The sequence below is a fragment of the Exserohilum turcica genome, assembly GCF_000359705.1.
Source record: "Exserohilum turcica Et28A unplaced genomic scaffold SETTUscaffold_10, whole genome shotgun sequence".
In the NCBI taxonomy this organism is placed as follows: Eukaryota; Fungi; Ascomycota; class Dothideomycetes; order Pleosporales; family Pleosporaceae; genus Exserohilum; species Exserohilum turcicum.
The window spans coordinates 1399578-1411866 of NW_007359915.1; the positions used below are offsets into that span (position 1 = coordinate 1399578).

Below are 12289 nucleotides of genomic sequence, written 5' to 3' on the forward strand. Positions count from 1 at the left end.
AGCGGTCCTGTGGTTGGGGGAATTGCGACTGGCTCGACGTGCTGATGTAGTGGTGGTGTTGCCACGGGTTGGAGCCGTTGGCGGCCGGGCTGGGAACCGGTACTGGCAGCGGCATCGAGTGTGGCTGGAAGTTGGACGGCAGCGGACGCTGGGTGTACAGCTGAGAGCTGTTGTAAGAGTGCTGCTCAGGAGAGTAGAACGAGGCCGACGAGGCGGCGCCGGGTGACGACTGGTAGGGAGACTGGCCGTAGACCGAGGTGCTGTAGGGCGACATGGAGTGCGACTGCTGCATCGACTCGCGCTTCATCGAGGGCACGGAAAACGACTGTCGCTGCTGATGCGGCTCCATGTTGTTGAGGGCACCACCGACAAAGTAGGGCGTCGAGGCAGCAGAGTGGTTCGAGGCGGCCGAGGGCGACTGGTTGCCGTCGTGGGCTACATCTGGGTGCATTGGCGGAGTTGGGGGCAGAGTCATTCTCGAAGTGGCGGGCGCCGAGGCTGGCGTGTATGCGGTGAATTGCTCGGGGCGAGTGGCCTGGGGCTGTGACTGCTGCTGTTGTTGTTGGGGCTGTGGTTGGGTTGCGCCTGCCTCTGCCTGTTGCTGCTGTGCCTGCCTCAGCTGTGGCGATGACGACTGGCGATGCTGTGATTGAGGGCTTTGGGAGGCTGCAAAGGCGGTTAGCAAAAAGGGTCAGGGGAGGAGGCGCCTTGGAGAGAGCTTACCCGAGTCAGATGACGCCGTCTTGTCGTTGCCAGCAAACTCGAGGAGACTCGAGATGGATGGCAGCGAGGGCTTCTTCTCCTCGGCGGGCGGCGAGGGCGGCGACTGGGGCCGCTGCTGCTGCTGTTTTTGAGGCTGGTGCTGGTGTTGTACTTGGTGTTGCTGGTGTTGTTGCTGTTGCTGTTGCTGTTGCTGTTGCTGTTGCTGTTGCTGTTGCTGTTGCTGTTGCTGTTGCTGGCGGTACTGTTGCTGTTGCTGCTGCTGCTGCTGTTGTTGTTGTTGTGCCTGGTGTTGTTGGTCGACGTGCTGCGGGTGTGCGGGTGCCTGTAGAGGGTATGACGAGGCCGCAACACCCGACATGGCATATCCGCGAGGCTGCGGTTGCTGGTAGTAGGCCGGGTGCTGTGGGTGTTGGAACGCCTCACGGTCCCGAACGCTGCCGTGTACCATACTGGCGAGATGCATTGCCATGGAGAAGGGCACGGGTCACGGGTCACTGCAGTGGCTGCGTAACAGGAAGGGCGCTCTGTCTGGCAGAGACGGGTGGGATGGGATGGTGGAGGGGCAGGGCAGGGCAGGGCAGGGCAGGGTGGTGAGGGTGAAGGAGTGGTGACGACGAAGATGGAAGGGTAGTCTGAGCGACGGGTACAGGCAGATGTAGTAGTAGTCGAGCCAGGAATTCGGGCCTGCAGCATTCAAGTACAATGTCCCACGGATTGGCGAGATTCAGCACAAAGCCCGTTCGCACCGTAGCGCCTTCGGTGGACCTGTCGTTCCCTGTCCAAATTGCGTTTGAGCGGGCGATGAGGCGGCGGACCGTTGGCAAAAAGCCCACCTCCAACTGCACTTAGCCCGGCGCTCAGTCCCTTGCAACGGCAATGCAGATGACAGACGAAGGCGGTTTAGAGTCAAGATGTGCACGACCCGTAGTAATGCCTTGGCCGAGCGATGCGCCCACCCCTCCCAGGCCGCCCAATCGACGCTGCGCCGGCGCAGGAGCGCTTTTCGGACACGCCAGGACAGGGGCCCTGGTCGAGATCCAAGGACAGGCCGCGATGCACTGCAGATCGACCGTTCCAGGAGAAACCCGAGGAGAATCCTCGTGGGCTGGTCGGAAGCAAGCAAGCTAGCCCGGCGCGCGCAGGCGTGGGTGAGTGCGTGTGTGTGTGTGTGTGTGTGTGTGTGCGTGGGCTGCTGGTGCTGGTGCTGGTGCTGATGCGGGCGCTGGGTGGAGGGTGGAGGGTGGAGGGTGCGGTGTTCTGGGGGGGGGAGGCTGGCAGCGAGTGAAGGTGCCCCGACGGCTGTGTGTCTCTTTCTCACACACGCACGCACACGCACACGCACGCCCACCACACACACACACACACACATACGCTCTCTCTCTCTCTCTCTCTCTCTCTCTCTCTCGCGCGCGCGCTGGCTGGTGGCTGCACGGAGCGGAACAACCCCCCGCCCGAAATGGCCCTCGCACTCGTCTCTGCTGCGCCCTCGGCGACCCTCTCCCTCTCCCGCTCCCACTGCCACTCCCACTCCCACACACGCCGCTGCCGCTGCCGCCGGAGAGGGATGGCGACTCAGGGCGCCGGGCCTGGGAGCCGTGCGTCGCCGACGGCTGCTGGTGCTGGTGCTGGTGCTGGTGCTGGCGCTCAAGGTGGAGAGGCCGGCGCTGGAGAGAGATGAGGGCGGTGGGTGCTCGTCCATCGCGCCCTGTCTCTCCATGTATCTAGCATCTGCCTCATTTCTCCATGTGCCATGTAGTCTCCATTTGGCTGCACGGCTGCTCGGGCACGGCAGCGGAGCACTCGTGGCCCCTCGAGATTCGAGCCATGCACAGTTCCCTCGCGTTCCCTCGAGTTCAGCACTGCACGGCGGCAGGCGGGCAGCCAGGCAGGCAGCCAGGCGAAGGATTCAGGCAGGGGGTGCACGCAGCGTTGGAACGGCAGACAGGTGCTGGGATGCACACAAGTGCAAGAGAGCAACATGAGACAGGCCCGCCACGACCTGAGCACCGCCAACATGGTTTAAACGAGCTCGTCGAGTGCCGCCCTGTGCCAAATGGGCCGCGCACGCTGTTTCGCCAGAGTTTGCCTCATCGACACCGAGTGCGGAAGCGAGCCAAGCGCCCTGGGGCTGCCAAAGCCCTGTAATGCTGCGGCCAGCCCTGGTGCATTCGGCAGACTGCTGATTGGCCTGCAATGGAGCCCCCCCCAGAAAATAAAAGAAAATACCAGAGGCCAGGCTGATATTCGAGGGCGCCCAAGACCGCAGCCGCGGGCGGAGCCTAGTATGCGAGCGACTATCACTATGCTGCTGCTGCTGTGCTGGCAGTATCGACACGGGCGGCGGACCATGGCTACGGCCGCCCACACGCATACACACGCATACACACGCATACACACACACACACTCACTCACTCACTCACTCACTCACTCACTCACTCACTCACTCACTCACTCACTCACTCACTCACTCTCGTCGTCGCGTCGCCGTCGTCTTGGTCCCAGGCCGTCGACGATGCGCGGCGAGGCTGACTCGCCGCCAACCACAGGCTCACCGCATGTTGGCGTCGTGGTCAAACTAACACCAACCCCCCCTCCATCAGGCCGCGTGCGCTGCCATGCGTACACACACACACACACACAGGCTGGTTTCAGCACCAAAGGCACGCGCGGGACGCCAGAGCGGCTCGACGGCTGATGCCTTTTTCCAGCGACCGTCTCCGACCCCAGCCCGCGCCCGTCCCAGTAGGCGAAGCCGCGACAAACACGACCAGCACGACGACAGGTAGCGACGTCGTCTCGTGTGGTGCGGCACCGCCAGGGCGGGATGGCGGCGTTGAGCCATGGCTTGGCCTCGTTCGACTGTGGAGGATCTTTGAGAAAGAGGCGGGTCGATCAGCAACAAGCGCATGCAGCTAATCCCGGGGGGCCACGTTGGCTGTCACCATCTGCCCACCGCGACCTGTAGCCGATGACATGCCGCCCACCCAACCACGGCCTCGCGACATTTTTCCATGTCGCTAGCCCGCCTTCTCGAAGCACCGCCCGTCCACTCCGTCCACTCGAGCACCACTCGGCCAGTCCACCACGGCCGCTCTCCCCGCCGCCGTCACCGTCGCCGTTGTTGTCGCTGTCGTCGCTATTCACTATTCACACCACCACCTCCACGCCCCGCCGCACCCATGTGCACCCCCCAAGGCTGCGTCGCACGGCGCCGCTCTCCAACTCAATCTACCCCCTCCGTCACATGTCTCGCGTTCCGTTACGGCACACAGCCCATGGCCATGGCCGTCGTCTAGAATGCCTGCCCAGCCTGTGCCACGCTCGACGTCTGTCGGCCACCGTGTGCCGCCACCGCCTGCGAACCCTGGATCACGTGCACGGACAGGAACATCAGGGTTTTTCCGTTGATGGAAAATTTCCCACTGCGGCCCACGGCGACTCGCGCGTATCACAACCGACCCTTTGGGTTTCGCGCGCCCTGCCCATCCCACCCGACGCTTTTGCGAGCAATCAATCTCCGTCCTAGGCTTGCTCCCCTCTGTATGCCTGTCGGCCTGCCTGCCGGCCCGCCCGGTCCTCCAACGCCCTTCTCGCACTCGTCAGCCTGCTTGCCTGCCTGCTTGCCTGCCTGCCTGCTTGCCTGCCTGCCTGCCTGCTTGTCTGCCTGCTTGCTTGGCCTGCTTGCTTGGCCGGCCTTGCTCTGCCACCGCCGTGTGATCTCCCCGGAAGTGCACCAGCCAAGAGCGGTGTCTGATCTCAGGGCGCGTGGGCGTGGCAGGGGTACACATACCTGGGCCGCATCACGACCCATCGCCAGCGGGAACACGCTTGCGACCATCACACTGCCTCCCTGGTGCCATCCGAGCGATCCTCTCGGCGTTTCATTTTCACGAACCGGCACACCAGCGGCATCTTCACCACCGCGCCCGCCGAGGCTTGTCCGCTCTGCTCAGTACCCATTCCTCGCCCTCCTTGCTCGCGCCAAATTGCCTCTGTGTCTTCACCCCCCCCCCTCGCGCGACACCCGGGTTAATGAAATAACGTCTTGTCCTGCGCACCGCAGTCGCCAAATCACTACATTAAAGCCGTTATATCGACTTTGGCTCGACGCACCACGCTTCGCAGGGTATCCCCGGCTAAAGTGCCTGAAGCTAAGACAACGCGGAGATGGCAAGGCTGCCTGATATGCACGCCTCTGATTGGTCGTCGTTCCAGGAATAGCTAGTCGATCTACCGGTCTTCTTCCGAGTCGTATGAGCACTTTTTTGGGGACACACGCCCATGACGCCGCCTGCTGTCCTCGCTAGCGACACCTGCCATCGATCATCCTAGAAACACCGGATAAGCGCTCAGCGGCCTCAAACCAACGGTGATTTGCACCAAGCTCCAGCAAAACAACTCTCCTCCTTTGCGTCTTCGATAGGCCTAACGGCGCAATGCTCGTCCCCACCCACCACTGTGCAGTGTGCACGCAAAACGCCTGCGCATGGACGCGAACCGACGAAAAACAAAAAAAACCGCCGTGCCCGACTTGACCCAGCTGCAATCAATCCATGTGGCACTAGCCAAGTATCGGCTGGGAACGGGCGACTGGCGATTGCGTCGGTTGAACCTTTTCAAGGTCTTCCCTGCTACCACTACATACTACCTCCAACTGTCTACCGGCTTACTCGTGTAGATTAGCCAAGCAAAAATGAGTGCAGGTCCAAGTGAAGCGCAACCGACCGTTTGGGATTGCATCTCAAGCGAGCAAGCTTCAACCTGGTACACAGAACCTTCTTTAAGAACACATGGTCTGCTCTGAAATCGATCGCTGCTAGGCCAGGCCAGGCCAGCAAGCCAGCAAGCAAGCCAGCAAGCCAGCAAGCCTTATTTTGTTCTCGTCAATAGAACGCGCGACGCCCATATACCCGTATGCGTCGTGGTTCACGCGTTGCGACTCTGTTGCCCAACCGAAATTGTTTAGTAATATCCAGTCCCGGCACCCGGCCTTGCCATTCCTTCGGTCGCTGTGCCATCATACAAACGACTCGCCGAGTATGGGGTACTCCTGTATTAACGCGTCATGGGGGGGGGCCTTCTGCCTGCTGTTGCCCTGACTGCAAATCGCCCGCAACTTTCTTTCTTTGCCCTAGGCGTGCGATGCCGTCAAAACATGCACGTTTCGCATGTGCGGTAAGTTGCGTACAAGAGCAGGCATACTTTGTTCCATGAGCAACCCCAGTGCCGCGTATTCCCTCCTCTCCATCGAGTCACAAGGATAGCCATCACAGGGCAACAGTTGAGACCTAGCGGCCCGAATGGGGCATCACAGCGCCTAAACAGGTCAACGGCAGGAATGAGCGCTCCAGTCCTGCGTCGCGCACCCTGTTCCGTCTCCTTGTTGAGCATGTCTTCCGGATTCCATTACGCCACGACAAGGGGCCATGTAGATCAGTCAAGAGTTCCTGCCCACCAGTGCGGCGAGATGTGCTCGGCTGACCGTAATATTCCCCAGGATGTGACACGGCCAAGTCTCAGATCAGCCGGGCCAGACGACTTGCCCACCCAGTGCTGACCTTGCCCAGCGATGACGGGTCGAGGGTGAATCCCTTCGATTTTGCTGTCAGCCCCTCTGCTGCAGCCCATCGTCTGCTGATAAAGTCTCACAAACAGGGCATTCGGTACGCTTTCCACGGCCAGTCGCCACCTCCGGTACCGACCAGAAGGATTCGCCCTTTGCCCCAAAGAATGCATAGCGCTCATCAAATGAATGGATCGGATAGACGATGCAACATTGCTGTACGCGCAGCAGTCTTATCGAACCCTCCTGTTTCACTAAATTACGGGCCTTGAGATCCACTTCTGCAAGACATTAACGCCGCCTATCAACCAAAAGACTCTGACGGTCGCAAAAAAGCACAGTCACGTCGAATACGGAATGTGGAGATCGCCGTTTGGGGGTCTGGCCGGCCTGGCTGATATCCCTTAGGGTGGCAGTCGTCCCATCCATCGGCGTATGATATGTCGCCGATACACAAAGAGTGGGTTCGGAATTGCGGACGTCCAGGATGCGAATAACAATCACTGGATACGCTGGAGCACTGCTTTTCTTAGCCCTTGTCGACACATCTCGGCCTGACCCACCGACGTCCGCATCGGCTTGCCTCAGTCCCCTGTCACCGCAGAAATCGTTAGCTTACCCTCCACCGTGTGGCTGACGCTCTGCAACTCGATTCGTGAAGACTGTGTGACAGGACGTTAGCATCCTTTTCACCAGTGCCATGCAGACGCTACTGGCCACACCATGAAAATCAATTGCTGCTGCTGCTACAGGGCCCACGGCTTCTCTCACCGCTTTGGGTTTACCCCCAGGGCCAGATCTTGAAAAGTTTTAACGGAGAGCATGGGTTGATGATTGACGTGTCGTGGGCCGCCGGGCTAATTTGGCGATGCAATCCTTTGGTTCTTTCACATCGTCGATGGGATGCTTAATCTATGACCCTCTACGTTCCATGAAGGACGAACGTTGCACCAAAAGCAACAGCAACGGTCACTAACTCCATGGGCCAAAGCTCCTGCGTAGAATTTGCCCCATGGTTTGGACGCATAGGCCGCGGGAAACTGCTTGCGCTTGGTCCTTCGTTCATTATGCACTATGGAATGAACAAAACTCTCCTTGACCGCTCCCCCCACCCGCGCTCCCTTCTCTCCCCCCCCCCTGGCGCCTATAATTGCGGATCATTTTGAGTCGGCTAACAACGACCGTAACGACGGGATCCTTCTGACCCATGGGCTTTCTGCTTGTTGTAAGGGCCAGTGGTAGAAGACCAACAGGCAAAATATAAGCCATGTATGCATGCATCGTACCACTTTTCCAGAAAGCAAGCCTTGTGCTGCCGTGAACCAGCGCGCAGCAGCCCCCCCCCCCCGCGCTGTGTAACGACTCGGATCTGGGTGCCAGTGGCACTGCCGAGCGTATCAGGGAAAAGAAGGAGAGCGCCCACACGGACGGAGATACGGGGCCACGGCATCTGATCCTTAGTAGTTAGCACACGTGAGTCCCGGAGCTACGGGCAGATCCCATCCCCTCTGCACCACAAGGGAAATGATGACGGGCGAACGTGCCCATCCAGGACTCTTGGGAGCAGTAGGCTCATGTCGGCACACGCGCCTAACGTCGCATTCAGTGAAGCGTCCCGCTACAACCCAAGTTGCAGATGCCGTCACATCGGGTAGTGTAAGCCGCGCTGGCGTTGGGGGGGATGTTCTACCTACGTACGTACACACACACCTACGTCCCGAGGGGGGCTCGCCACAATTTCACGAGCGTTGCTGAGTTACACTTCTCTGCGAGCACACCTTGGCTTGCTCCCCGGAGGCACTCTCAGCTGTGGGTACCTTTGGGATATCATCTTCCGACGCTCAAGTCTTGGCCTCTTGCATATTGGGGTGTGACGCACCACATACTGCCCACCACCAGACGACATTGCGCAGCAGGGAATGGATTCAATTACCTGGTGCGAAGCAAAGGCGGGGCACAAGATCACTGTCGCCGCCGCCGCCGCCGTTCGGCCCTTCGCAACGTGGATTGTCAGCAGATCCACAGTTACCAACCTGGCTGTCGGGAGATGCCCGCCGCTGCAGTGATGTGTTGACGTGGACATCACTCTATCGAAACCTAATCTCCAACACGGAATGTCTTTTTTACGTGTGGTGGGCATGTAATGCCCGCCAGCTCATGCAGCCCGTGGATCATGAGCATGGGGTTTCAGGCCTTCCCACTACCTTTTCTTGGGCAAGCTCTCTGCAATCCTGAGCAATCACTTTGAGTGGCTTTTTTTTTCCTTCTGCTAGTCTTGCATGCCCAGCTGCTGCAAGTATGCACTCTGGACTCCGGAGAATGTCCGAACAGGCGTAGTAGCATGGCACTGCCACTGCTGTGTGCTTGAGGACTTGTCCGCACACAACCACTCCGACGGCTCTCCCACCCTCCCTCCCCCTTCCCCTTGCTGTTCACCTCGCCGAACGGGCGTCTCCTTGCAGCCAACAGAAGGATGCAATGACCCCCAAAGCAAGCTAATGTCGGTGTACTGTATGTACATCACAATGTCCCCTTCTTTTTTAGCAACCTGGGCCTCGCTACCCCTCCTCGTTCCGCGCCTCTCCTACATACTGCTGACGAGATGCTGACACGACACGGGGGGGGGGAGATACCCGAGGGAAGCGTGTGATCTGCACTTGCCTGCCGCCCAAGCTTGATATTGGCGGCAGAGGGGAAGGTATGACGACATTACTGATCCACACAACGTCTATCACCAAGGTACGGCCGAGCGCCACACACCACCTGTGCATCATCATCATCATTCATGGCACATGGCACATGGCGAAATCGACTGGTACACCATGGGTCCATGGTTCCCCCCTGATGCAATGAGGTACGAGAAACCAACACAAAAAAAAGGGACTCGATGAATCGGATCACGTCCCCGTAACGAGCAACCCCCCAGGGCTTGTGCTCTCTCACTCTATAGTACATACCCTTGATCTATTTTTCTCCTTCTCTCTCTATCCATCTCTTTTCGTGTGCATAACTCGTATCAACAGCCCTCCCTCTATGTACATATGTGACGACCCGCCCGCACCCCAGCTCACGACCAGCATCGCAATCAACTCGCCCGAGCCGAGCTGACTCGTTCTCTGTCTCTCACTCTCACTCGCTGAAAGTCCCCTTGTCGCCCTATAGTAGACCAACGACTCAGCCCAGCCCAGCCCAGGCCACCTGTCTATCTGCCATAGCCCATGGCCCTTGCCAACAGAACCCTCCAGTCTTATCACGCCAACATAACGCCGGGTCACCAGGGCGTGTGCGCGTACGAATTGAGAGAGAGAGAGAGAGAGAGAGCAAAATAAATAAATAAAAAAGAGCCCGTAATTCGGGAAGGGGGACACACATCCCCATGCGTTCGGGGAGACCAATTAAACCAATCGTATTTTTTTTATTTCAGCGTTTTTTTTTTCCTTTCCTGATCGTCTACTAGGTCCCCTCTGGCTACGTACGTACGTATGATCTCGCTATCTCTTTGTCGCTCTCCCTCGCTCTCACTTTCTCTTATTCTCTCTCTCTCTACTAGCCCGTCCGTCTTTGGCTCTCCGCATATGCGATGTTGATCCATCGGCGCTTCTTTTCTGCTTCCCCCCCCCCCAACGAACTGAACTAGCCTACATGTGTACAGCAAGTACCCTTTTTGGTGGCTGGCGGGCGCTTCCACACACCCCTTCCCTTTCCCGACCCCTGTGTAGCGCAAGTGACGTATGCAGGCCACATATGTATGTGTATGTATGTGTATATGAGAGAGTGGGATGAAAGAGGGGGGCCGCGCGGGGGTAAGGGGGGGGTAGGCTAAGGTAAGGTAGGATAGGCTAGGTAGGGGTGGGGATGCAACGTGTATGTATGTGTGTATGTACATACGAGTTGGATATGCTAGATGATGTATGTGTATTCCCCGCCCCCAAACCCTCACCCCTGTTCTAGCTCTAGCTCTAGCTCCCTCCCTCTCTGTTGGAACCCTAGGGAAAGCGTAGAAAAGCATCCAATAGGTGTGTATGTTGGAGAACTAGTGGCGTGGTGGTTTAAGAGAAAAAATGCTACAGTTACATACAGTGAGCGACTTTTGCTGCGCCTTACTACTGCGACTTACTGCTGCTGCGCGCCTTGCATTTTTCTTTCTTCTTTAGCCCTTTTTTTTCCTGCGAGGGAGCGAGCGAGCGAGGGGCGGAGGTGCCTCGTTACGGGTACACGGCTTACTTTACCTACCACTTACCATGACGCCTCCCCCCCTCCCCCCCCCCCTTCCCCCCAAACCGTTTTCGGGTAACTCTGTTCTGTCCGCCTTGTCATCATCATGCTGACAACAACAATAACAACAAACGATCCCGCACCCCCTCCCCCCAAAACATGCGGGAAAAAAAAAGAAAAAAGGAATAAATTATCGTCAAATCATATCACGGCAAAGTTACATAAAGTTTACCCTGCCGGACCTGTTCCCATCTTCCCCCAAACTTACTTGGTGAAAACGGCATTCGATGACGGCAAGCGGGGAGTGTGTAAGTGAGTGAGTGAGTGAGTGTGAGTGAGTGTGAGTGAGTGAGTGAGTGCTGCTACTACATACTACATTCTACACATGCAAACTCTGGGTGTACTCGCAGTAACAAGATCATAGTACTTAGTTACTACCTCACTCGTTTCCCTTTTTGTTCTCTCACGTACCAGCAAAGAGATAAGTATCGCTGTCGTTGTTGTCGTCACTACCAGACCACACAATATCTGATCATCTGCCCCCCAGACATCAAACCACCTCAGCCCAGCACCGCCCCCCCCCCCCATCCAGCACGAGACACACACACAGGCATCGCGATGCAGCGCATGTTCCCTCCCGCCGTGGTGCCCTCCGAACCAACAAGGTCTCGCATTGCGATTCCCGCCCAACGCTCGCGCCCACAGCGACGCGTCCCATCCCTGCGATAATACCACGGTACCCTATAGGCGACCCAGCACACAACCACGCCCCCCCCTCCCTCTCATCATCTCATCTCACCGATCCCCTTTGCTCAGCAGCGCCTCAGCGCTTCCTCCTCCACAACCCCCTATCTCCATGCACATGTACACACTCGCCATGCACGTGAACAGCCGCGATACGCAGCGCGATCGCCAACCGCACCAGCGATCCGATCCCACACTGGATATGCCGATCACCCGCCCGTATGCCTTACCTCGCATGAGTGTGGGCGTATATGTGTGTGTGTGTGTGTGTGTGTGTGTGTCAAGCAGAAACGCCGTCGGTCAGACGAGCCAGACACCGCCTGAAGGCCTTGTGCGTTTGTTGGTTGTGAAGTCGGGCTTCCGCACCATTGGACCGGGCAAGCCCGCCTTTCACATAGACACATCCACACTCACTCGCATACATACATACATAGACATATACATACATACATGGGCGCGTGGGCGCCCGTATGCGCATATGTATGCTACGCACATGCCTGCCCACGTCCATCCATCCATCCATCCACCTTACTCAGGTAGGTGTGCATGTGCAAGTCATTGCCCACACACCTGCATGTGGGCTACATGTATAACTGCATGTGGTAAGTAAACGCCGAAGGGCAGGTCCAAGCCAAGCCAAGCTAGCCCAACTCCTCTAGTCAGTCGCGGTTAATCACTTCCCATACCCGAACAACCTTTTTTTTTTCGGGGTCCCACGTACGACTTTTTGGAAAGGGGGGGGGGCGGTTGCAAATGGAGCGTGGTACGACTCGGGAATCAGAGGGTTTGACTCGCTGCTCGCGGCTGGCTACTGTACATGCTTGGTGTGCTGCTGCGCGAGGGTGATGATGGCACGAGGATACTGCTGGTATGCCCTTGGGTGCTGTGGATCGCGTCGAGCAGCTAAGGTTTGCCAGTGGTGGTACGTGTCCGCGTAGACGGGGGCCACGTAATGTAATATCTTTTGGGCTTGTGTGATTTGATTATAGCCTCACCTCACGGTGTTATTCAGTCTTTGCGCGATGACAACTTCCAATACTGTG

At 58.0% G+C, this 12289-nt stretch overlaps 2 protein-coding genes across 2 annotated transcripts in view; one reads left to right on the top strand and one right to left on the bottom strand.

The window, feature by feature from the left end:
* SETTUDRAFT_125422 (uncharacterized protein) overlaps positions 1 to 1114 on the bottom strand; it is a 2639-nt gene extending 1525 nt beyond the window's left edge. Inside the window, exon 1 of the mRNA XM_008023491.1 lies at positions 1025 to 1114. Within this exon, the coding sequence (XP_008021682.1) occupies positions 1025 to 1081 (57 nt within the window). The 5' untranslated portion in view covers positions 1082 to 1114. The remainder of the gene's footprint in view (positions 1 to 1024) is intronic.
* Positions 1115 to 5992: 4878 nt separating this feature from the next.
* SETTUDRAFT_166864 (uncharacterized protein) lies at positions 5993 to 6583 on the top strand. Its single transcript, XM_008023492.1, has one exon. It carries the CDS (start codon positions 6063 to 6065, stop codon positions 6279 to 6281), a length of 219 nt encoding a protein of 72 aa, XP_008021683.1. The 5' UTR covers positions 5993 to 6062; the 3' UTR covers positions 6282 to 6583.
* Positions 6584 to 12289: the final 5706 nt, after the last annotated feature.